This window comes from Tachysurus fulvidraco, chromosome 15, assembly GCF_022655615.1.
Source record: "Tachysurus fulvidraco isolate hzauxx_2018 chromosome 15, HZAU_PFXX_2.0, whole genome shotgun sequence".
NCBI lineage: Eukaryota > Metazoa > Chordata > Actinopteri > Siluriformes > Bagridae > Tachysurus > Tachysurus fulvidraco.
This window is the reverse complement of record NC_062532.1, coordinates 17,032,526-17,058,390: the sequence shown is the minus strand read 5'-3', so window position 1 is coordinate 17,058,390 and position 25,865 is coordinate 17,032,526. Positions and strand designations below refer to the sequence as shown.

The window sequence follows — 25,865 nt, the reverse complement described above, 5'->3', positions numbered from 1 at the left end:
CTTCAAATATTACAATAACAATAAAACAACACTCGTGTTTAAGACTCTAAAGTGCACACGCTTTGGCAAGTATCTCCAGGTTTAGTTTTTTATTAAAGTAAAAAAATATACACGATTTAGAACACGTTTAAACCACATGACGTCACGCGTACTGACACGTCATCGCTGTGTGACCAATCAAATGATTTGTTTTTGAGCGGGTAAGGGGGCGTGGCTTCTGGCACGAGGGAAACAACAGGAAGGTTTGATTATTCTGTCAGTGGGGAAGCTAAAGCTAGCTACACTTCATGTTCATACGGATCGCTTTCACTTCGACTAACCTGATAAACACCAGACAAGGTGACGTATATTTGCGTAAAGTCACGTTTTGTAGTCGTTACTGTTAATTCCAGCGTCTTAACATCACGTGTTTACAACATTTTAGCTTATTTTAGTAGCTCGATTATGGCTAAGCTAGCTGTGTTTGCTAGTTAGCTGCTCGTCGGGTTTGAAGGTGAATCGCATGAGCTTGGTGTCACTTACTGTTTTATATAAAAAAAAATATGTGAGATCTGACACGGAAAATGTGGATTAATCTCAACGTGCTTAGTGTCTAAAATGATAAAAATGAGAAATACTGTTAAGAAGATTCGATAGTTCTCAAAATGTTATCAGATCTTTCCCTTTAAGATTTGGGGAACCTTCAGATCCTTTATTTACGTCGTACAAACATTTAAAGTATTCCATGTCACTTGTCAAATCATATTATATTCCATATCCCAAGGTTTCCAAAGGTGTCAGATTTCACCAGATTTGCCATTTAAAGTGTATTTTAGGTCCATAACATGATAGATCAGTAAGCACAGCATGTCTCTTTAACTAATATATACTACTATATCTCAAGAAATAATATATACATACATACGTATTATATGTACTCTGACGACTAAGCTTTGTGCAGTGAGTTTTAGTAGTTAGAATGCACAAATGGTTAAAACGGTCCTGTTCCTGTTATTGTATCTCAAATGATCAGTATTTAAAGACACCTGGACAGAGAGGAAGGCACCACCCTAATTGGCACAGTATAACATACAGCATGTGCTGAATAAATGCTTTGTGGTGACATTTATAGATACAGATATCTTCCAGATTAGGGCAGAAATTCTGATTTATAAAGCTATAATTGTTATAAAAGTGCCCCATGATGCTTTTCAGGGTGTTTATGTAATAAACGTTCACCCTCCCTACTGATGGTGTAGTTTATCTTAACTCTCCTGTGTGTTTCTGGCACCATCTTAACGCCTGATACTTAGTTTAACACATCCGATGGTCGATTTGTGTGGATTTTCATTGCATTTCGTAAATCGTGGCTTATAATAAGAAAGCACGGATTCTTAAACTTATGATGACGTAGTTAACAAGAAAGTCCAGACTTGTGGATTGAGGAGGTGCTCAGAAGATTTTTGTGTCGTCTTTGTGGTACAAAGTCGCACAAAATGTGGCAGCTTTGACTTCATGGCGGTTCGTTTGCCAGTTTTAAACGGTGAAGCTGTATGTATAGTGTAGATAAATGTTTGTCATGGTTATATTTCTGAGTTAGTGAATTGGAGTTGCTGTTACTACGAGACGAACAGTTGAGTTGAAGCTCGAGTCTAAGCAGCAGCAGCAGCACAGAGGAGAGGACGAGTCCAGACACACGACCTCGTTTCTCTTATAAGAATATGTTTAAATTGCTTGAAAATTGGTCTCCAAAATCTTCGGACTCATGGTGAAGAGAAAGAAGATATATCCCGGCGCTGAAGAGCTGGAAAATGGGTAACGGTTCTCGAAAAACAATCACTTTAAATAGAGGTCGAATGCGCGAAAGATTTTTTCGTTGTCGCTTGTCGTTTATGCAGCGCGCTAAAGTGCACCTTCGTAATGTCGGATTAAACAAAGCACAACTGAACTTAAGCGAAACTAATGAAAAAAACGAACCGAATTAAGACAAAATATTGTTGTTTGGTCAAAACTGGAAGTGTGTAAAATGCGATTTTTCGACGCGAATTGTCGGGACGGTGAGAGGGGGATTTGAAACAAACAGCGGCGGCCATGTTGAGTTGAGCAGAACGTCGCGTCTTCTAAGTTTATTCCTCTATTTTGGCTAAACGCAAAACCTCAACAAAGAGTCTGGATTCTTTTTGTTTTGTGTATTTTATCAGGATGACAGTGGGCCAGCAGGCCGGCTCGGGAGTCGAGGGCTCGAACAAAACCATCATAAAGCTCGCAGGCTGTGAAGAAGAGGAGAGCGCGGAGAGGACACCAAGCGAGCAGCCGAGCACAAAGAGGGACGGCGAGGAAGTGCCGAGTCCGGGCGCCGCGCTCGCCTCAGATTCATCCCCGAACCCGTCCGGAACACAGCCGAATCCCACGGGCCTTGGATCTCCTCCGGCAGCTCACGACCAGCATCACTTCCTCCGCTCCAGCGTGAGACCTCCGAGCAAACGGATCCGCAAAGACGGGCCCGCGGTGAACGGACATAACGGCACGAAAACCAAAGGTAGGAACAAGCAGCTTTGTATAAAAGTGAGCAACAAACTAAAAATGTGTGTAGCCTGTAATGATCTTAATGTTGCCAGGACCCGCGTGGATTAAGATTAAACAAGACAACAGAAAACATTAGTGGGATGTTAGTTTATTTAGTGACAACAGCATCCAGTTTGGATCATGTGGCTTCCGAGAAAGCCCAGGAAACTGGAACGGAAAGGATTATGAAGAAGTGTGAACATTCACAACGTGTTTGTTGTTAACAAAAATCAAGCAATATAGACTCAAGGCTGTGCATCTAAATATAATGACTTAAAAAAACAACACCACCGCTATTCTCTGATATTCTTTCAAAACAAAACACTTTCCTTGTCACTGGTGTGTTGCTCTCACTTTAACATGCGTCTTCATCCGGTATTGAGGATTGTGTGTATCGTTAAAATAATAAGGCACACAACTGGACCATAATTAGTTTGTTCACGTAATGTTTCACTACATGTAAACTTCCAGGTAAACAATACGGATCAGATCAGTAAAATCATCTGGAGAGGGGGGAAAAGATATTTTCCTGAGAAATTCATAATATCGTGTTCAAACAAAGCATTAAAGTGCCATGAGAGATTTGCTGTTTGGACTTGTTTGCAAAAGAAAAAAAGCATAATGTATGTGGTAAAATGCTTAGATTTATTTCCGTTGGAAAAATTCAGAATACATCATGGATTGATTTCTTCTGGTGTTTACAAATATGTGTATATATTTGTAGCATTTTCATTAGGAAGCAAAATAGATGCATGATTCTTGATGCATTTTTAAGTTAATGGTTGAGTGCAGGGTGCGTTGTCGTGTGGCCTGGTGAGTGTGTGTGTGTGTGTGTGTGTGTTTGGGGCGGGGGGTGGTGGTGGTGGTGGTGGTGGTTTTGTTGGCTTCTTTCTACAGGCATGTTGTTTTTGGACCAGCGCAATGAGCAGCAGGTCTGGAACACCTCCGAATGACTCCCCACTCACACTTCCTGATGAGCATGGACATGCTGCCAGTGTACACTTCGATTCATACACCGCACGAATCATTCAGATGCACTTTGCCTTTCGTTCTGGGTTTTGTTTTCTAATGTGAAACGGTGCATGTGTTTCGGACACCCGGTCGAGAACAGAATTTAGAGTTATTTGTAAATGTAGCTGAATTGCACTAGGTGTATAATGATCTGTATGCTGACCTGGAGCGGACTGAAAAGCTGATGAGATGAGTCCTTTATTATTCAGTGTCTCATAATGAGGTCGTGTTTGTGATCTTGTTTTATGTGTATTTGGGTGCGTAGATTAACCGTTCCGCCTAAGGCATGTGTCATTTAAACAGATTTTTCCAGTTATAATATTCATGTAGTCTTCCTGGGAACTAACATTGTAAACACGTTCCAGCGGAAATATATTGTTATTTTTAGTCTGTCCTTAGATATTTTGGGATCCTGGACTATTCTGGGGTTTCTGCTTTTGTGTGGTGTGAACAACAGAACAAGAAGTCCCAATCTCCTCTCTCACTCTTGCTTTCCTTCCTCTGCCCCAGGGGGTGATACGGTTCCTGCTGTTTCTGCATCAGGCCATGCGGGCTCAGGGGGTGGCGTTGCAAATGGAGGGAGCTCTCGCTCTGCCCCTAGGAGCCAGGGCCCAGTGGAGAAAGATGAAGGAGGAAATCAAAAGCGTGCACGTAGACAATGGGAGTCCTGGAGCACTGAGGACAAGAACTCATTTTTTGAAGGACTTTATGAGGTAATTAATTATTCTCCTGGGTGCAAAATTCATAAAGTTAATTCATTAAAAATTCATTAAAACACAGGAATTTATTTGTCTTCTGCATCCTGACAGTCCTCATTTTGATCAGTCTGTTAATATGCCATTATAGATACGTAAAGGGTAAAATACACAGGTGTGCAGTTATAGGAAAATAATCGATGATTGTTTGCAGTGATGTGTCTATATTTCAATCTTTATTAAATGTACATTCAGTGTGTTATGTATATATTAACATTTAACATTGTGGCACATCTAAAATTTACCGTATCAACAATTAGACAGCTTTCTTTTTTTAGATGGCAAGTTTGAATTAGTGTTACATTACTTTTATCATCGGTAATGCACGTTCATGTGTAAGCTATTGTCAAAGCTCTAACATAACAGCTATAATCAGTTAAAGGTTATGGCTAAATTCACTTGTGAGAGAAACCGCAGGTATCGTCAGGTTTATTATTTTTGTTTGTTTGTTTGTTTTTTAATGCTGACTGACCACATCGTTGCACACAATAACAAGTACCTGAATGTTCTAGCAAATGTTTTATACTTTGTTTTATTTACCAACCTTCTCTGTGTTACATAATTTATTCCTGCAAACACTAACTTCAAAGCTGCAGGCTTCAAAATGTATTTTGCTTTGGCCCTTTTATTAGCAAACCTAAATGTGACACACAGAGTGTATTGTTAAAATGTCCCAAATCATGATTTGATATTTGCCTTTTTCCTCCTTACATATTTTTCTTGCTCTCTTTATGTCCATCTTGCTTGCTGTCTCAGCATGGGAAGGACTTTGAGGCTATACAGAACAACATTGCTCTGAAGTATAAGAAAAAAGGCAAACCTGCAAGTATGGTGAAGAACAAGGAGCAAGTTCGCCACTTCTACTACAGAACCTGGCACAAGATCTCCAAGCACATTGATTTCAATAACGGTAAAGCTGCAGGCTCGTAAGCTGACATTTTGATCCATTTGATTTTTAAAAGCATGCAGTGGAACTTTTTTGTTTGTTTGTGAGTGTGCATTTTAAGAAGGGAGAGGTCATTACGTTCAGATGGTCTGGAAAATGAATTGCAGTGTACAGTGCAACTTTTGACTAGAGTTATTACATCCAGTTTGATTGAACTGTGTTGTGTAATTGTGAACCTCTTGTGAACCGTGATGAATCACAAACAAGACCACACTCCTGCTGTTTTCTCCTCTTGTTCTCTTCCTCAGCGTATTCCCGCGTGCTGAAGAAATCCTCCCAGGAGCTCTATGGGCTCATATGTTATGCAGAACTCAGGAAGAAGGTTGGAGGCTGTGAGTATTACCTATAATTTTTTTTTCTATGATTCGTGTGGACGTGGCTCTTGTTTATTAACCCGACATCCACAAATAGCAGATCTAATACTTTTTTTTTTTTTTTACAACTTTTTTAAAAAGTTGTGATTGATACTGTTGCTACTTTGTTGATTACTCTCTTTTTGTGTGTTTGAGAGTAAGATTATGTGTGTTGAAGATTATAATCAGCCAAACAGTGAATCAGAGTCAGAATCAGGTTTATTATCCAATGTAAATGAACATGAAATGTCTATAATCTATGGTACTGTTCTTTATTTTTTTGGATGTGCTTACAAAGTAGACATCACAGACAACAAACAAACAACCAAAGTTGTATTTATTAAAAATAAATAAATAAATATATTACACACACACACACACAATATATATATATATATATATATATATATATATATATATATATATATATATATATATATATGTGTGTGTTATGTGTATGTTATCGTGTGTGTTATACACACACATATATTTATATACGTATTTGTTAACGTGTGTGTGTTTTTTATATATATATATATATATATATATATATATATATATATATATATATATAAACACACACACATACATGTTGGAAAAACTTGGGGAAACTCCGGTGTGCCAGCTAAAGGACATCAATTGGTTGGCAAAAAATAAAGCGAGGATTGGGATTTTTTCAGTTGCTTTATTGATCAAGTATCAGTGGGACATGTGTAACTGCTTCTTCACCACTTCTTTATTCATTTCAGTGATGGATGACAAGAACGTTTCCAGATTGAATGAACTCATCATGCAGGGGTAAAGTGTGTTTATTTGTGTCCAAGTACGATATAAATAAAGTACAGTTGATTGTTGTTTAGTTTTGTTTGAGTTTACTCAATGTCTAACTTAGGTGTGTGTGTGGATTTAGGGCCACCACGGTTCGCTCAAAAGGCAGGAACCTGAGGATCAAAGCCCCCATGTGTCGTGCTCTGAAGAAACTGTGCGACCCAGATGGTGTGTATGTGTAAAAGGGAAATGAGAGCAGTGTCTGTAAGTGTGTGTTCAGCTGGGAAATGTGTGAGAGACTGTTCCGGAATGGAGTTCTAGAAAAGGCTTACGCGTGTGTGTGTGTGTGTGTGTGTGTGTGTGTAGCACTCAAGAAGAAGGTAGTAGATTATATTAGAACTTGTGTAAGTAGGGTGACTGTTTTTACGTTTCGCAGACTGAGAATATGAGTAACTAATCTGTTCACTGTGTTTCTTCCTTTGACTCTATCTGATCATCTGCATCTCAGGAGTGAGTGATGAGGAGGACCAGAAGCCAGTTCGGTTGCCACTGAAGGTTGCCGTGGAGCTGCAGCCACGTAGTAACCACTCGTGGACTCGGGTTCAGAGTCTGGCGCATAATCCTCGTCTCCGGTTAGTTTCACCTGTCTAACAGAGCTACATTAACCACCATGTGAATTACGCTCTTAACCACTATTCGGACAGGATTAGTTTTACGTTGGGACGTAGGTCTAAAGCAGGGGTCGGCAACCTTAAACACTCAAAGAGCCATTTGGACCCGTTTCCCACAGAAAAAATACCACAGGGAGCCACAAAACCCTTTTGACATCTAAAATGAAGATAACACTGCATATATCGTTTTTTTACCTTTATGGAAAGTATAGAAAAAACTGTTGTGTGTTGCATTTATGAAATCAATGAACTGCTACCGAGTAAACGCAATTTTATTTCTGCAGGCAAACAAAAATATTTTGAACAGTTTGAACTAACCTTAAGAAAAAAGACGCGGGGTTGAAGGTTACTTTCAAATAAAATATTTAATATATAATTGAGTCCTACGTATTCATGACCAGGGCTCTCAAGTTTTGAAGACAGGCAAACATGACCCCTCCAACCCCTCGCTTTTTTTCATTGGATGTTGCATTAAATCTTTCCCAGATAGTGCTATTTTCTGATTGGCTGTTGTGTAGCCTCTTTTTTGATTGGCTGATAAGTTCCAGGCTCGACTAAGAACTGAGACGCGCTTGATTCCTGCCCGGTTCCACAGAAGAGACAGCAGTGCGGACTGATACATTTTGGGCGCTGCGGCTTATTAAATATATGATAGTCAAAACGTTTTTCTGCGTGAGAATATGATGTGCCGCGGGAGAGCGTGACAAAAGACCCAAATGCGTGACTGTCACTCTCAATGCGTGGCAACTGAACACCCTGCATGACATAAAAAAAATTTACTTGCCGGCTGCAGCAAACCAAAACGCCTGCTTCTGTGTGTCGGATTTCGCAAGTCGGCAGTTATGATGCATATTTTGAGCGACAAAAAAAAAAAAAAATTAAACACGGTTTATTTTAATGTTAAAAGAGCCTCATGATCTTAGAATTCAGAATTACATTTAAAAAAAAAAACAAAAAAAAACTAACAAAAATAAAAAATTTAAATTAAATATTTATTTTCCAAATCTACAGGGAGCCGCAGCAAAGGGGTGAAAGAGCCACTTGCGGCTCCGGAGATAAAATCAGATAGCTATCGGATCAGAGAAAACGCATGGAGTGACCAGGTGTAAAAAGGCCCTAAGAATTACTTCTACGATTCTGATATTTTATTTAAAAAAAATTTTTTAAGCTTCAACCGGTTCATGTTCACGAAACTTTCTGGTCCATATGAGACTCGTTTATCGTGCATTTGCAGTATGTTAGATTTATTGCTTACACAAATTGTATAGAATCACGTTGCTGCTTGGTTATCTGTTTGTGTACATAATGTATAGTTCTGTTCATGCTGAATGGTCGATGACGTCTAGAATGTTTTCTTTTAGGATGGTTGTGGAGCTGCACAGGAAAGTGTCCAGTCTTATCGAGTTCCTGAAGCAAAAATGGGCAGTCCAGGATCAGCGAATTGTATCCTTTCTACACGTGTTTCATATGTGAGCTGTGTTTATGTCGATGTTGCCATTTTAGAGTTTTACGGGGGTTTGCATGTTCTGGAAAAGACCTGGATGGAAAGCAAATGGATAAATGGATAAAGCTCTTCAGAGTCCTGGGAAAAGTTTGGACTACTAAGAAATGAGTTCCATATTTTAGTAGTTTGTCTAAACTGACATTGTGTATCTGTTGAAAATATAAGCTTTGGGAAGTTACCTAGATCTTATCTAGTCACATTCCCTAATCTTATTTATATTTAGAGATTATCTATCTATCTATCTATCTATCTATCTATCTATCTATCTATCTATCTATCTATCTATCTATCTATCTATCTATCTATCTTTGTTTGTTTGTTTGTCATTGCACAAATAAGTCCTGTGGGTTGCAACACGGAAGCTAGAATTCAGATTCAATGCTGGAGGATCTTGTCTTCTATACTTTTTTATTTTTCATATAAGCTTTTACTCAGTCTTCTTTGTTTTTTTTTTTGGGTGAGTGTGTAAATGGAACAGCAGCATATATCCATTCAGTATTTTAGTAAAATTTGTCTGGTGTAAACTATTTGCACAGGGCACGTTTAGGACAATGCAGGCACGAGTCGTTCTAAGAGCGACAACTGTCATGAGAAATGTCCTTTTGTCTGGTTTATTGTATCTAATACATCCATCATGCTTTCGACCCTTAACCTTAACGTGTCTAGCTTAAGAGTCTAGCAGCACGGGAGGCTCTAGAAGGTGTAGCTCTTCCTGGTGAGTCGGAAGATCTGTTCCTGTATCCAGCAGAAAGCAGCACAATTACGGTTTTACCTGGAGTAGCACGTGTCGTTCACTCCAAGGCCTCCTGCACTGTCCACTGGCAGGAGACTGGCCGTGGTCGACCAGGTGTAAGAGACCTGCCAACTGCACAGATCCTTGGGATCCAGCCTGTCCGAGGGACTGGAAAACCAGGCAAGGGTGCCTCTGGAGGCGGAGACATAAAAAGAGCCGAAGGACAAGTACCTGAGAGTTCAGAAAGCAGTAACTGCCCTTCTGGGGCAGAGAGCACTTTAAACGCAGCTCCCAACACTAACACACCTTCTGTCACCCCAACTTCTACGAGTCTACCACCTTTTCCAGGACAGGAAGGTAGCGGGACTGGGACAGCTGATTCTTTAGGCACATTGCAGTTCCAGACGTGTTCTAGTAGCGCGAATAAAGACACCGTCAGTCCAGGAGAACCCATTATGACAGACATCATCATTGAGAATCCTTCAGTAGGTGGGGTTGCAGCAGATGGAGCTGTTGTTCCTCCACCTCCTTCGGAGACTCCAGGTCGCCTGGAGGATGCAGCTGGGAGCGGTCGCTCGCCACAGCAGATCCGTGAGGAAGGCTGGAGCTCACAAGGCTCCGAAAATGTCACTCTAGCTGAAATCTACCTCATGATGGGCAAGCCCGGAAGGCTGCAGCTGGAGTATGAGTGGCAGCCCAAGTCCCGCCCTTCAGCCTTGCCCACCACCCACAGCGTGCTTCGGTGCCTACTGAGACTTGTCTCCTCTGAGGTCAACCCCAAACCTGTGAGTAACCTTGGATTTTTGTGTACAAATATTGGTAACAGGTTCAGTACTTGAAGGTGCGGCTAATGAATATCTTGCATCATAAGATATGCTTTTCTGCTTCTAGGCTTCAGACACATGTTCTGTAGGGACATCTCCCATCAAGCTGGGGCAGGAGGAACAGTCTGTGACCCCTCCGGGGAAAACTCAGATTGTGGGAACTCGCAGCCCCAACTGTGGGCGGCAGCAACACGTAGCACGTGCCAAAACGCTGCCTACTACCGCTGGCACAGGTACAAAACATAAACATGAATGTGATAGTTTCAGTCATCAAGCATGTTTCGAATGTTTAGCCAATATGATTCATAATACGTGGTATTTAAATGTCAGAAAATATCCCTCCATTCAGTAGAACCTCCTGGTATAATTGGCAAATTTGTCACAGTACTTTTGGAATCTAGACAAGGGTGCAGTTAGGCTCATGCTTGTGCTAATCTCGGTTGTTGTTGTCTCCACAGGTGGCCGGAATCTACCACGTTCTCTATTGGTTTCTGGCAGTGATGGTGATGGGGGTGTGTTTGCGGTTCCAACCACACTGCCACCTAACAGCTCCCGCCACTTACGGATGTTTTCTCCTAATAAGGACGCGGAGTTGGCTTTCCGTCAGCAGCTGGACTCGATCAGTGTAAGTGGTCACCTGTTTTAGAACCGCCACAAAAAGCGGGTCACTAACCGAGCCAAACCAAGGATGTAAAGTCTACCTTGACTCCATATTACACACTTTAGAGTGAACAGTGAGATTATGATGCACAATCCTACACCAGAATGCTCCAAATGCTTGTGTTGAACGCAGCCATAAAACCACACGATGACCATGTTACTGTGAGGGCTGTGGCTCACATGTATCTAGCAATGGGTCCTCTTAAAAATGCTGAGGGCGTTAACAACACCTACACTAGAGACTTGCACTTGTGCTTAACCTCACAATGCATGCTTTTGTTCAAACTCTGTGAGCTCCAAAACTATAGTATGGCCTTCAGATACTAGAAATTCACAATGGCTTCATATACTTGAGAGAAACAGCAGTGCAGTTTAAAGTTGCCTTACTCTTAACTAATATAGTGCAGAAAGAAACGCCTCTCATCCAACCTGTTCACCACTGTCTCCCCCCAGTGACGATAAATCTGCCAGAAATCATTCGCTAGCCTCCCATTAGAAAATAAGTGAATACCTTTCCTATTCTCCGTGAAACTAAGTGTAAGTTCTGAAGCTTTTTTTTCCTCTTTCAGTATAAATTCTCATTATTTTCCAAGATTGGCAGCAGCTTTTGTTTTTCGCAATACTGTTGGGGGCATAATGACCGCCCCAACACCTCTGACACACCCCTGACTGTGAATTACTGTTACTGGATTGTCTGGGTGACTCACAGCAGCTCGCAAGCATCAGACTATAGAGGGGTGTTTTTTTTGTGTGTGTGTGTGTCTCCTAGTTCCTGTACAAAAAAATGCTATACACTGATGTTTTAAGCAATTTGTTTATTTTGACTTTACTAACAGTATTATGTTTCTCTTGCAGTCAGATATTTTCCTCCACAAGGTGAGGAAGACGGGAAGGGGCCGTCCACTGAGGAAGCCACTTGTTGTGCAGGTAAAGCGGGCCAGAGCCAACCACCTGAAATCAATCGGAATTGGGTCGACTTTATTTTATGTTTGTTATTCCAAAGCAAGTGATTTACAACCCAACTACAAGTGTTTCTATTGTGTGTTCCCTGTAGAGAACTTTGTTGCCTCGAACAACAGGAGATTCCTCCCAACATGTGTGCTCTTTCTCAATTCTCTCCAGCTCTTCAGCGACCGGTAATCTACATTGTCATTTTTTTTTGTTGTGAAATATTTAAATACTACTTTGAAATAAGGAAGAAAAATCTCATTAGCGTTTTTTATTTATTTATGGTCCATTTTTCTCTTCCAGGCACTGGTTCTTTTCGTCCCATCCAAAGTCGTCTCTCGGCATCCCGACCCCTTGCACTCAAAGCCACATCCACTACAGTAAATACAGCTTCGTCTAATCAACTGTCCAGTAAGTTTACTATCAAATGTTATTTTCAAGTTTTTACCTGAGGATTTATTTTGAATAATGACTAAAAAGACCTAAAGAGAATAAATAACAGAAAAAGACCTACCACTTTTTTGTTTTCAGTAGAATCTAACTTGTTCTTTATACTTCAGGTGCAATTGACCTGGCAGCAAAGTCTGCAGGCATTATACCAGGAAGCCCATGTCAAGAAGCGGAGGACCCAGCTCTAGAGTCGAGTCTTTTGCCACCTGAGGCTGCCACACCACCGGCACTGCCTGAGCCTGAGCCTGAGCCTGAGCCCGAACCCGAGCCCGAGCCCGAGCCCGAGCCCAATTCTGAGATGCTGCAGCAAGACCCAGAGGTGCCTCTTCTATACCCACTAAACCCTAATTTTATTGATTTAAGCTATTAATTATTAGAAAATGATACAGAAATGAAACACTTGGTAATGTTCTTGATAATTTACTAAATCAGCCTTGCCTCTCACTGCTTTATTAGGGCTCTTTGCAGAACGGGGTCCCTCCACCATCTCCAGGAGGTGGCGATTCCCTCTTGGCACCTCCTAGTGTTGCTTCGCTGTTGGACATCTCGCTTCCCGGCCCTCCAGACGAATCCCTTCCTTCTGGAGAACCTCACACTCATATCAGTGACTCTATTATAGAGCTTGCCATCAGTTCTTCACACTATGGTGGGTCTGGGTGAACATACATACACGATTTATTTTCATGTTCCACAGTACTGGGGGTACACGGGTATTACTGTTAAACAAACACAGGACATTCTCCTCACATGTGGGATAGGGAAAAAGGTAAATTGTCAAATTATAAACCCACATGTTTTCCAGGCCATGTCTTTCCTGATAGTTTTACAGTTAGGAAGGAGTTTGTGTTACAGCAAGTAATACTCGGTGGAATAGTTTAAATTTGTAAACTTGAATGTGTGAAGACCTGGATGTGTGTTTAATGCACATTAATTTTCAGCATGCGTACAAAATGAAAACCTGAAACAAGTCAATAAGAAGTAGGTTTTTTCTTTCTTTTATTCTTTGGTTACCTGATTCGGGTTTGAACCTACTTGTCCTGAACATCAGCAAGAATCAAAATAGTTTTTTTTTTTCTGTACCACTTCCATCGGTTTTATTTGTTTGCCAAATGATTTATAACAAATGGGAGGTGGAGGTCTCTCAGATAACACCGTCATTAACATCTCTCTCTCTCTCTCTCTCTCTCTCATTTGTTTGCCATTGTTCTTTCTTCCTTAGGTGAAGGATCGGCTCTTTCTCCTAGTAAGGTCAATGGGAATGACCGGTCTAAGCTTGTCCCCTCCCTCCCTGACAGTCCTTGCCATAGCTGGATGCCATCTCCTATGCACGATCCTCAGTGGTACCCCAACGACTCGAGCGATTCCAGTCTGGGCTGCCTGCTCTGTGAGTGTCACGTAACCAGCAAACTGGTTCAGGTTTTATTAAATTTAAAGCAAATCCATTTGTCACCACTGAAACAAGTTATTAAAGAAATGGTCCCTAGTAATGAGGCCATCGCTTATGAAGTCAGACATGTATATTATATAAATGCTCGGTTATGTCTGTTTATTACCTAATTCATTCATTAGTAAAGTATATTAATCATGTTCTCTTTTATTCTGTTGCACAGAGGAAGGCCAGTTCATTTATGATGCTTCATGTTTGAGTTTTTCAGTAGTCTGATCTTTTTAGGTGTTATGAGGCTTTGTTTCATTTTATCTGATAAACTCCCAACTCTTGGTTAAATTTCATTTGCAAAACCTTTTAGACGCAAGTCGAGTTTACATCAATGCAAATTTACAAAAGGAACCGTGGAACTGTAGAACTTTGGTCCTGAAAACTGCACTAGAATCTCTTTGAACAGAAGTTTTGACTTGATGTAGAATCTCTACCTCTATAATTACGTGGGCTCATGGATCTAATCTGACTTCTGCCTCTGTTTCTTCTACACAGCAAGCCTGGTATCCCCCGATAAAACCCGGAGGACTATCCTCCCCCCTGCAGGGCCCTCCAGTGGTACAGCCTTACTTGGCCCCAGCCTGCTAGACAGTAACTCCCACGATTCTTTCCAAGCCCGTGGCCTGCCTGACGTTGTTGAGGTGAGAAGCCTTCACATTACAGCCTCACTAGCATGGGTAGTAAGATATAATATGGAAATAACAAATATTTGGGTTCACAACCACATTTTAGTGTTACAACCTGGAATTAAAAACTACTGAAGCTCTGCCATATTAGATGGAGACCAATGGTGAGCAGCACCTTTCAGTTCTTGTCGCAGATTCTAGACAGCTTGAGGTCTTGGCTTTGACTTGGGAATTTATCACCTTCAGGTTCTTGATTTTGAATCAGTTCAGTGGAGTTTTGGCAATACACCTAAATCTCAGTTTGAAGTCTTTCGCAGACTGGAACTAGAAGAGGATTACCCTGCATCTGGCTCCTCAACAATTTCCCTGCTGATGAAACGCATCCCTGTAGCATGATTCTTCTCTCATCGCATCCCCCACCCCCATCCCATAAATTAATAAATTGATTGATTGATCTATGCTATTGAAATAGCAATAAAAATAATAATTAAAAAATAAATTGAATAAATAGAAAATTAATAATAGTTGGTTGCAACAAACAATCTGAACATTCAACAGTCGTGGGCTTTTTTAGTGTATAGTTGTGCATATATATAATTATCACCATGTTTGTTATTATGGGATGTTCTGTGGAGAATTTCACTTCCAGACTGCAACAGTACCAAATCTGGAAAGGTCAAAGAGGAGTGAATACTAAGCGACTGTAACATGTGGTGTTTGAGTGTGAGCTAGCAACATTTTAAATAACCCGACGTAGATAGAATTCATCACTTTGTTTATTTGAGGCCATTTTGATTACATCTGCTTTTCTAATTATAAATCAAATCTTATAACTTCTCCTAAATGAACTGTGAGGTAAGTTTTGTTAATAAATACTACATCCATTTTTTTGTGTGTGAAAGTTTTCTAATAGTAAAGACTGAGACCTTTTTTAAATGACAGTGTTTAATATTAGATTATTAATAAAACAGCCCACACACATGCTATGATGAATAACTCCCTGAAGGTTGATCCATTCCTGGTGTGAGTCATTATTTTACTGCTCGTTATTGCAAAAAACAAGGGGGAGATTTTACTCTAGACTGTTAAATTTCTTGTAGGTGGTGGTGGTGATGAAAAAATGCCCTTTGGCATGATTCCAGGATGATTCTGAATAAATAATAAAAATGGATAATATTACTTGGGTTATGCTGGGTATACTTAGAAATATAAGAACTGTTATAAAAAGGCTGTGATACTATTGTTAATACCGTGATTTACAGACTACAAAATGCATGTTAATATTATAATGGATTCCTTCTCCTCCTGCTTCCTGTTTATCCAGGTGGATAATCAGCTAGCCTGCATGATGAGTGAGAACAGCGTCGACTACATCGCCCGCTTCAATGACCTCGCCCAAGAGTTGTCTGTGGCTGAGACGAGCCTACCTCCTCCATGAGTCTGTGGCAAAAGGTCAGCCAGGAGGAGGAGCTTCTTGCACCACTATGGCACTAAGGGAGACTTCTGGTTCATTATTGAGAAGGAGAGAATGTTTATGCGATTCATCTTGTTGGATGTGCAATAAAGACACTCGATCCTCGTGTGTATGGGTGGGGGGTGCCTGCCCGTCATTTTGTTGTGTGAGCCACACTTGGGCCACTTTTTAAACAAACTTGTTTACAAAGCAAACCTCATGTATAGAAATTCGCCATATCCGAACAAAGATTGCCTCCTGTAGTCCTGTTTATTTACTTTTGTCGGCTGTACTCTGTTCTCTGTGTGCGCGTATGAGCCTATGCTGCAGCTCAGCTGTTTTGTCTTAGCAACATTGTTTCCCAATTTATTCTGTAGATCTGTCTTTAATCATCCTATAAAAGCCATAAGAGTGTGTATGTAATGCACAACATCCATGTTTTCATAATCTGTGGCCTCATTGCCTGATTGGCTTTGGCGGAAGTAGCAAATTATTAAAACGTTGCTAGAAAGTTGTTTTTTGTTTTTTTACTGGAACTAATTGGAAAATTTCCCAACACTAACAAAAAGCTAAGCAAAAATGAACTTGGTTGTATTTAAGTAGAAAATGTATATGAATCTATTAATTCAAGACTCCCTAAATTAAGTAATAAGAGTAACTGATTGCCCTACGGTTTGATGTTTGACATTCAACACTATGTTTTATTGTATGTGTTTTTATTGAAGCCAGCAATTAGAATGTTGTGAGCTTTCTATCTGTGATGGAATGAATATTTTTAATGTAAATAGATAACAGATTCAAGCGCTGACCGTGCTTTTATATAACATACTGTAAATTATTTGGATTATTTATTAATTCACATGTTGCAACTGTGTTGACTTTTTTTTTTTTTTTTTAAAGAAGGCATTGAGTTTATTTCGGTTTTAAAGATTTCCGTGTTTGTACAAAAAGGGGTTTTCTGCCACCGTGTAAATATAAATTTCCCACAACGCTGTTTTTGGATTTCTTTAATGTCTCCTTGTCTTTCTTTCTTTTTCTTTTTTTTTAAAGTTGTTTTCATAGACATAATTTTAATTAAAATTGATGCTTTGTGGTTATTATTATTAATAATAATAATTGGATTTATTATCTTGCCATGATAAATACAAAACATCTAGTTATACATACACTGCAATGTATCATATATCAAATGCAATGTTTGTATATAATTGCTGGAGTTAACTGTTAATACAAGAAAACAAAATGGATGTGTTTTTAAAAGTGGATGAAGTTTGTCATCTTCAGCTCTTCTTGAGTTCACGCATGCGCAGTAGGCATAACTTCAGATTGCCTCTCAATGGCGCCGCCCTTCGTCTCATTCCTATTGGTCAGTAGAAGCCACGCCTCCTCCTCATTACTTCCGGATTGCTCACATGGGTTCTGGCTTAAGGTTAGTATCACAACCATAACGGATATATTTACTTTCGTTTTCAATAGTTTTTCATTTCTTTGTAAAAGCTCCAGCTACTATATTAACACCAGATTACCTGAAAATCAGTTTATTTATTTAATGTTAGACGTTTAACGAGTGCAGCAGACATGGTTAGCTTGTTGCTGAGCTAGTTAGTATAAACAAGATGGAAAACATTACACAGATGCTACAAGCACATGTTGTGTTTAAGTAACGCTATTATTAATAATGTTATTTAATGCTCTGAAATGAAAAAAAAAATAAACAGGTTGCGCACTGTTTATTTCTTATGAACACCTGAGTGAGTAGAATGCTTTGAATGAAACATCTGGCCAGATGTGTGTTGTCCACTAGCCCAGTGTCCCTGTTTGAATAAAACATCTGGCCAGATGTGTGTTGTCCACTAGCCCAGTGTCCCTGTTTGAATGAAACATCTGGCCAGATGTGTGTTGTCCACTAGCCCAGTGTCCCTGTTTGAATGAAACATCTGGCCAGATGTGTGTTGTCCACTAGCCCAGTGTCCCTGTTTGAATGAAACATCTGGCCAGATGTGTGTTGTCCACTAGCCCAGTGTCCCTGTTTGATTGAAACATCTGGCCAGATGTGTGTTGTCCACTAGCCCAGTGTCCCTGTTTGATTGAAACATCTGGCCAGATGTGTGTTGTCCACTAGCCCAGTGTCCCTGTTTCTTACAGCCAATAACGTAGGAGGAATAAAACATAGGTATGTTCTAGTGCTCAGTGAGCAGGACCGAAAACAGATGAATATGATGTTCATGTTTCAGTCATTAGTTTCTTTTATTTATGAATTTCCACATAATTCAATTCAATTCAAGTTTATTTGTATAGCGATTTTTACAATTGACATTGTCTCAAAGCAGCTTTACAGGAACATAAACATAGAACAAAAGGTTAATCTTAAGAATAATCTAAAGATTAATAGAATGCAAAATTCAAGATTAATATTAGATATATTTAGTTCACATAATACTGTTTGATTTGTGTGGAGATATTAAATATATTATTTCAGCTTAAAATGACATATTTATCATTAAGAAATGAACATAGATCTATAATCATTAAAACCTGAAGTAAGTAAAATGTCTAGAAATAGCATTAATATCCGTACAATTTGGTTTGTTTATTTCTATTATCATATAATAGGAGATACAATATAAATTAGAAAATGATTATTTTCACTTTTAAGAAGTATTTTTTTGATGACACAAATGTAGTAAATGCAGAATTGGACGTTGTACCTATTTTTAATCTGCTCTCAGGAACAAGGGAAGATGATCCTCACATTTACATTACATTTATAGCATTTGGTATTTTGTTATCTGAGCGTTTGGGTTAAGGGTTTTGTTCAGTAATAGACTGAACACCACCTTCCAGTCAGAAGTCCAGTTGTTTAATCACTGACTTGCTTTTGACCTGCATCATTTTAATAAAGAATCTATAAATATGTAATCTGAATAACTCCATTAGGAAGAAATGAAGTAATGCCTAAAGTAAATGAAGTACTAGGATAGTGTAACCCAAAACCTGGCTGCCTGGAGGTTCAGATTTGTGGTGTAAGGATGTTTCAGCAATATAATGAGCCACAAATGGACCAAAATCATCACTGTTTTAGGATCTCAAAATCAATGTTCAAACCATCTGAAGCATGTAACATAAATTATTTTAGTAGCTTATGCATGATAAACCTGCCTTGTGTTGGGTATAATCAGCTTTAAGCTAAAACGTCCTGTGATACGACACCGCCGTACATTGAATTTTAAAGTTTAGCTGAAGACAAAAAGACAAAACATATTGCTGTGTGAAGTATAATATAAAAGTAACTTTTTTTTCTAATGGATTAAAATGATCCTTGTTTTACTGCAGCCTGTTGTCCATTTCATGTTGGTATAAGTAGGCATAGCGGAAAGCAGCCTTATAAAATGTTTATATGGAGTTTATTTTGGCAAAGGGCTGACGTCTGTAAAGCAGAGAAGCTTTGGTGGTTTTCTGCTAATTCAACAACAATGAGCTCAGAAGATGTCACTAACCTGTGCACAATTCTGTCACTGCTGCGTTTAGATCTTAATTTTCTCCCATCTACAATTTTATGTTATTTCTATTTTTTCCCAGTTTTTCTACATTTGATCAAACCTATCAGCTCTCATATTAAACCTGCCATGAAGTGATGGAGCAGGAAAATATTTAAATGCAGAGATCTTTCAGCCCTGGAGTTTAAGAATCCCTGCAAGATGCATGATGTGGAGAATATTGTTCATTTGCATGTGTGTTTGTGTGTGTGTGTGTTTGTGTGTGTGTGTGTGTTTGTGTGTAGGAGAATGGAACGTTTAGTGGGTATGGGTGTGGGGCCGCTGGCTGTAGGTGCAGTTGGCCTTCTATTGTTATTGCGGATGATCTACAGAGCGAAACGAAAGCAAAGCGTCCAGGATAAAGTGGTGGTGATCACTGGAGCCAGTTCAGGCCTGGGCAAAGGTAATGAACATAAACTAATAAACAGTGAAGGTTATCATGCATGTGTACGTGGATATGCAATTAAAGAAAAATCAACTCAGAATTATTGGCACCTTTCATGCAAATGATATAAAATGATTGATTGGAATAAACATGACATACTTTGGGGCAGGTTAATCAAGATAGATTCAATTAGGTTTATTCAGAAGCCATTTGTACAAGCATTCACAGAGATATCTGGTATGTCTCATTTACATTTACTGGACATGGTTATCAGCACCTCATCACGAAACAGTAAAGAAATCATTTCTGGCAAAAAACAGATAAATTTAACCAACCGTTAAACTGATGTAGCAAGTGTTATTTTCACCTTCTTGCATTTTGCTGTGCTTGGTACAGTTGCTCGAAACTGAACCTCATGATTTGCTACAGCGTCCTGCTTTTCCTGCTCAACCTCAGTGACGAATCTTCGAGTCTCTTCACGTTCTGGACTTTTCAGATGCTGAACTTCCATTTCTGACTTTGGTCATTTAGTGGACTCTTTAGCTCTTTTATGGAGATTTGTGGGTGTCATTATATGCACACCAGCTGTGTTTTGTGTTTGTGTGTGTAATCTACTGGTGATCGATGTACATCAACACACAGATGTGAATAGGAAGAAGATCAGTGTTTGCATGACAACTTTACTAAATGTTCCACTCAAACGTCTACCAGAAACATACACATGACATTTCTTTAAACATAGCACCGTTTTCTGACAGCAAAACATTGACATTTCTGTTTCAGGAATGATTTGGGAACATAAATGTCGATGTTTTGCCGTGACCGACTCTGAGTCTGGATTTAAACCTGTGGTAAACCTCAAAACTTTTTTAAACCCATGGCCTGAATTGTAGAAGAAATTCCACATGCGCAAAACTGAGGAATATAAAAATGTTCTGGATGGAAGAGTGGATGCAATAAATTCCTGAACAAGTCTCTCCAACCTTGTTTGACATTACAGGGAGAGGCTCGGTGCTGTTTTTTTCTCTATGGCAAAATCAAGAGGAAAAAATAACTTAAGGCCGCCAATAATTCTATACTTACATAGATATAGGACTAAATATTTATAATATATAATTTTGTTTTGCCTACAATAATGCTAATCTGTAGCACAGTGGGGTTTTTCCCCATGTTTTGAAGGACTAACACATGTAGGGTTTCCTCAGAATGTGCGCGAGTGTTTCATGCTGCGGGTGCACGACTCGTCCTGTGTGGACGTGACCAGAAGCGACTACAGGAGGTCGTCGAGGACTTAAGCGCTAAAACAGATGGCAAAACAAAGGTACACAGACAGTGTGGTCTTTCTCTCACTAGCCACCTGTTTTTTATTTCCAGCCCTCAGCACTGAAAGCGGCTACTTAGAGACGATAATGACAGATTTTATTGGGTCTTTGTTTTTGTGGTTTTTTTTTTTTTTCTGGTTAGACATATACACCCTGTACAGTGACTTTTGACCTCTCTGACACGGAGAGAGTGACCAGGGCAGCGGGGGAGATTCTGAAATGCCATGGTCATGTTGACATCCTCATTAACAACGCAGGCATTAGCTACCGAGGTTCCATCCTGGACACGCACGTGTCTGTGCAGAAGAGCGTCATGGACACTAACTACTTCGGGCCGGTTGCTCTGACTCAAGGTGACAAAAGCAGCACAGATTTATAAGAATAGTTGCATATTACCAACACACACACACACACACACACATTGGCACGCTTGGTAAATATGAGCAAAGAAGGCTGTATTAAAACAGTCATAATTTATCCATCCATATTTTTTAAGAGTTTAAAGCATTATTAGATTTTTTTTAGTCTAATTGTGTCTTCAGCATCTAAAAGATCCACTCGGTTAATGTGATAATGGAGGAAACCTATTTAGATATAAAGATTTTTATACTGGATGGGATATTAATTAAAATGGGAGGAGTTAGATGAAGTCTAAAACAGGCGATTTCTTCCCTTTGTCCTAGCAATTCTTCCCTCCATGGTGGAACGAGGTGCTGGACATATAGCCGTCATCAGCAGCGTGCAGGGGAAGATCGCCATTCCCTACAGATCTGCTTGTGAGTGTACACGTGTTTACACATTCTGTACTTTTACTGCACATCATACATTCTATTACCTCTTCTTATTAACCTAATTCTTTAATGTAATTTATTTATATGCGCAGTTTAGGAGGCGTGGTTGGGGTTTCATTTCACTTCAAGTTGTATACTGTATATAACTGTGTATGTGAAAATCCTTGAAATAATTATCCATAAACAGGCCCCTCCAAAAGTATTGGAATCCTTTGTTTTTTGCTATACACTAATGTTTTCACTGTCTGATCTTACTAGGGCTGAATGAAATAAAATCCTTGTAGATACAGGCAAAAAGCTTCAGTTCATCTTCACATCAAACATCAGAATGCAGAAAACGTTTAGTGTCACATTGAGGATTCATTTCAATTCAATTCATTCGTCTAACGCTTTTAACAATTGACGTCGTCGCTAAGCAGCTTTACAGAAGCATAGAACCGGAATTGGAGTTAGTATTTATGAGGTTAATATTTATCCCTAACATTTATCTCTAATGATCAAGCCTGAGGTGATGGAGGTGAGAAAAAACTCCCTGAGATGATATGAGGAAGGAACCTCGAGAGAAACCAGAATCAGAAGTGAACCTCATCCTCACACTGAACAGGAAATAATGTCCTTTCTACAACAGTAGTCGAGTAGAATTGTACAACAGGTCAGCACCATTTCTAAGTCCATTACCAAATAATTAACACTAATTCCTTTATGCCGAAGTCTTCAAATGTTCACTGATGAATGCACTGATGTTGGTACAAGGGCTGGTTTCAGTTTTCAATAATGTTTCATCATCCTGTGGAACTTTGAATGAGAAAACAAAACATTGAACGGAAACACTTTGAGACAATGTCAATTGTAAAAAGTGCTATACAAATGAACATGAATTGAATTGAACTTTGTTGATGCCAGTTTGAAGAAAATGAACAGATTACTCTATAGTAACTAACAAGCGGTTATTATTAGGGAATATTTGGATTTAGTTGGTCATTATAAATTTCAAGATTTTAAATAACGTACACAAACACATTGTGTTTTAGATGCAGCTTCCAAGCACGCGACACAGGCGTACTTCGACTGCTTACGGGCCGAGGTGGAAAGATTCGGCCTACACGTGTCAGTCATCAGCCCTGGATACATTAGGACCAACCTGTCAGTCAACGCTGTTACTGGAGATGGAGCCAGATATGGTGGTGAGTGGTGTGTTTCCCGTTGTAGGATAGAAGAGGGATAGATAGAAGAGATGTGTCTAATTCTGTTACTTCAGCTGTTTGTCTATTAAGACAGCTATTAAGACTTAATGAGCAGATGTTTGGTTAACTGCTGGAGGAGAGCGGAAATGTCTTTAATGTGAAGTAATCGAGTAGCATCGAAGTTCATCTGCAATAAAAAACATCCCTTCGTTCAGGAGTGTATAAAATGATGCAGTTTGCTGGTTTAGGACAATCAACAAGGTGGATACTTAATGAATTTTTGCTCAGTTATTGGATTTCTTCTTCTTTATCTTTTAAGGCTTTAAAACCTGACTCTTTACTCCAGTAAGAGTAAAATATATGATGGTCCTGAGACCTTATAGTCCCGATGCACACAATACTGGTGACTTTTTTTTAAATCCATATTTTATTTAATTGATCTGGATACAGGGCCTTATAAGTCCCTAAGGTGACTACGGTGGAACCTTAGTTTCAACACTCATGTATTGTTTTGTCATTTCTCAGTGATGGATAAGACCACAGCAGCAGGTCGGGACCCGGCAGACGTAGCTCGCGCTGTCCTGAAGGCTGTCACTTATAAACAGAAAGATGTTTTATTAGTCGAGTCGCTGCCAGCGCTCGCCGTCTACCTCCGAACCCTCTGGCCGTCTGCCTACTTTAAAGTGATGGCTTCTCGAGCCAAGAAAGAGAAGGGAATAAAAGACCAATAAGTTGCAGCCACAATTCACAGTGAGATCGCGTCTTTTTTATGTGCTTTTGAAAGTATAATAATAATAAATATAAATCCCAATCAGTTGACTCACATCCTGTATTCAAGTCCATTTCAAGCCTGTTTTTGCACATTTTTTGGCCCTGAAATAGTTTTGAAACCCTGGAGCTGAGGCGGTAAAGCGACCTGCTGTTATGTTTATTTATAGATATTGACATTTGAACATAGATTTTGAATGATGGTTGTGGTAATGTAACAAAGCTAATAAATGGAATTAAGTGTATAAAGAAAGTTGTTCTCTGTTGTTGTTGTGTTTCCCTAAATCGTCGAGTGCACTAATACCTTTCCTGTCACTTTTCCCCCTCTACTCCTTTTCTTCATTCTACCTTATTTTATAAAAACGTAACAGAAAAAACTCCTTTACCAAGTTGGATTGTGTCACTTTTAAGTTTTCTTGTTACTCAGTTATGTGCTTTGGTGTTGAAACGAGGCAGAGAACTGTTGTAAAAATGAGAGGCATTCGTTTACTTTACGTGGTGGGAAGTGTGTCAGACGCCAAGACGCTTCAGACTCTGATCTCATTTCATGTCGATGTCTCCAACCCTCAGTTTACTGACTTCTTTTAAAAGCCTCATTTATCTCTCTGGATACGAACAAATTTATTCGAGAAAAGTTCATTTGAATAGAGTATTTACACAAGACATTTGTTATACACGTAAACATCCCTACGGAGATGATTAAATTAGTCACAAAGACAATAAAAAATTAAACATGACAGTTTCCCTGTGCTTGCTTCCACGTCTTTTTGTTTCCGTCATTTCATTTACTTCACTTTTTTTTCCATTTAACGTTTCTGTAATTTGTATCTACATTGCAGACCTTTCGGTTTACCTTGCTAAAAAATAATAATAGATTTTTGATTGGCCAAATATCAGCTGCTGTTTTGCTCTCATTTCAGCTCCCAGTGAGCTTTATCTTTTATGGAGTTGGAGTCATTAACTCTAAATCTGCCGTATCATGAATCAGCCTTGCACTTTATAGCTAAATCAACATTCATTAACGTACAAGAAATCCAGCATGACTGAAAGTTTTGTCAAATCTGGCAGAATTATTTTGTTTAGTCTGGCCTACAAATAAATAAATAAAATAAAATATATAAAACCACCACCACAAATTTTAACCAAAATTGACAAATAAAAAAAAAAAAAAAGAATGGTGGATTATTTCCGTCACTTAGAATTTTGAACAAACAATACATTTGTTTTTAGACAGCAGCGACAAGTGGTTTGAAGAATTGCACATTTGCTTTGGGTAAGTTTTTTTTTTAATAGTAAGTTGGAAACCTTTATTTAAAGGAAAAAACCCCACTGTTAAGAACAGTTTACTTAAGTGTTCTCTTGAGAGAAAAATTAAAAAAAAAAAAGAGCACTCGCTCTTATCTTAAAGCCAATTATGGCTGAAGGTTTTCCATCCAAGCACACAGGAACAGATGTTACTTGTTTAATTAACAAGTTCTCTTCAAATAACTAAACCAGTGGTTTCAGGTGGCAACAAAAGCTCCACGTTGCACCTTTGAGGAGGATAAAACACACTGCTATAAAATACATTTAAGGTTTTCACAGCATCAGTGATACGTTTGTGGTCTGGGTTGAAGTTTGCATTTCTTGTTATATGTTTGTCAGAAGAGTTAAAGAAACGTCACGATACGTTTCCATAGACGCGTCTGTCCGTTTCAGTTCACTTCCAGGGCTACGTGCAGGGTCATAAAATGCATTTGGTAAAAGCATTTCAGGTAGTAAACTGTAATTTACAGTTCCATAACTTTCCGTGTTTCAGAAGCAACATGTCGTCACCCGATGGCCCTCACTTGTCCTCCACGTTGTCTGAAGTAAGAGACAAGCTTCTGGCTACAACAGCAACATAGTACAAATCCTTACAAACGATTCGATATGACAGGAGTGTTTAATCTTATCCGGAAAAAGCTGGCGTGGGTGCAGGATTTATTTTTTACCAAGCAGAATCCACACCAATGAGTTTACTGAAAGCCAAGATTAAACATGAAATCAGGTGTGGCTCCTTCTGGACAGGAACAAAAAACATGCACCCACAAAAGGTCCTTTCCAGAGAAGGTTGGATGCCCCTGCTGTACAGTGTTGACGATGTGTTTAAGGCCCAGTCCTTAAAGCACTGTACACTAGCAATATTTGTGTTTGGGCAAAAGACGATCTGTGAG

General features: G+C 39.3%; 2 protein-coding genes across 4 annotated transcripts; both read left to right on the top strand.

Moving 5' to 3' along the window:
• Positions 1-187: 187 nt before the first annotated feature.
• cramp1 (cramped chromatin regulator homolog 1) lies at positions 188-16,689 on the top strand. 3 transcript variants are annotated; one of them, XM_027139112.2, is made up of 20 exons: positions 188-339; positions 2,181-2,518; positions 4,066-4,268; positions 5,067-5,220; positions 5,505-5,588; positions 6,359-6,407; positions 6,520-6,605; positions 6,886-7,009; positions 8,410-8,491; positions 9,219-10,070; positions 10,177-10,342; positions 10,568-10,734; positions 11,625-11,696; positions 11,824-11,905; positions 12,021-12,128; positions 12,278-12,486; positions 12,624-12,813; positions 13,387-13,551; positions 14,101-14,246; positions 15,556-16,689. In XM_027139112.2, exons 2-20 carry the CDS (start codon positions 2,182-2,184, stop codon positions 15,667-15,669), a joined length of 3,390 nt encoding a protein of 1,129 aa, XP_026994913.2. In that variant the 5' UTR covers positions 188-339; position 2,181; the 3' UTR covers positions 15,670-16,689. The 3 variants fall into 3 exon arrangements, with proteins under 3 accessions (XP_026994913.2, XP_026994912.2, XP_026994914.2); XM_027139111.2 differs by lacking the exon at positions 188-339 and adding an exon at positions 1,023-1,794; XM_027139113.2 differs by lacking the exon at positions 188-339 and adding an exon at positions 1,851-2,077.
• Positions 16,690-16,979: 290 nt separating this feature from the next.
• Positions 16,980-23,923, top strand: dhrs7b (dehydrogenase/reductase (SDR family) member 7B). Its single transcript, XM_027139114.2, has 7 exons — positions 16,980-17,113; positions 19,466-19,623; positions 20,811-20,926; positions 21,070-21,280; positions 21,611-21,703; positions 22,750-22,902; positions 23,428-23,923. Exons 1-7 carry the CDS (start codon positions 17,097-17,099, stop codon positions 23,631-23,633), a joined length of 954 nt encoding a protein of 317 aa, XP_026994915.1. The 5' UTR covers positions 16,980-17,096; the 3' UTR covers positions 23,634-23,923.
• Positions 23,924-25,865: the final 1,942 nt, after the last annotated feature.

Excerpts from the sequence above, each read along its gene's own strand:
- dhrs7b (XM_027139114.2), top strand. Across the intron at positions 19,624-20,810 it reads CAGTTCAGGCCTGGGCAAAG|AATGTGCGCGAGTGTTTCAT; the intron begins GTAATGAACATA and ends GGGTTTCCTCAG. Across the intron at positions 21,281-21,610 it reads GCCGGTTGCTCTGACTCAAG|CAATTCTTCCCTCCATGGTG; the intron begins GTGACAAAAGCA and ends CCTTTGTCCTAG.
- cramp1 (XM_027139111.2), top strand. The coding sequence starts at position 1,745 with ATGGTGAAGAGAAAGAAGATATATCCCGGCGCTGAAGAGCTGGAAAAT. Across the intron at positions 6,408-6,519 it reads AATGAACTCATCATGCAGGG|GGCCACCACGGTTCGCTCAA; the intron begins GTAAAGTGTGTT and ends GTGTGGATTTAG. Across the intron at positions 10,343-10,567 it reads GCCTACTACCGCTGGCACAG|GTGGCCGGAATCTACCACGT; the intron begins GTACAAAACATA and ends TTGTCTCCACAG.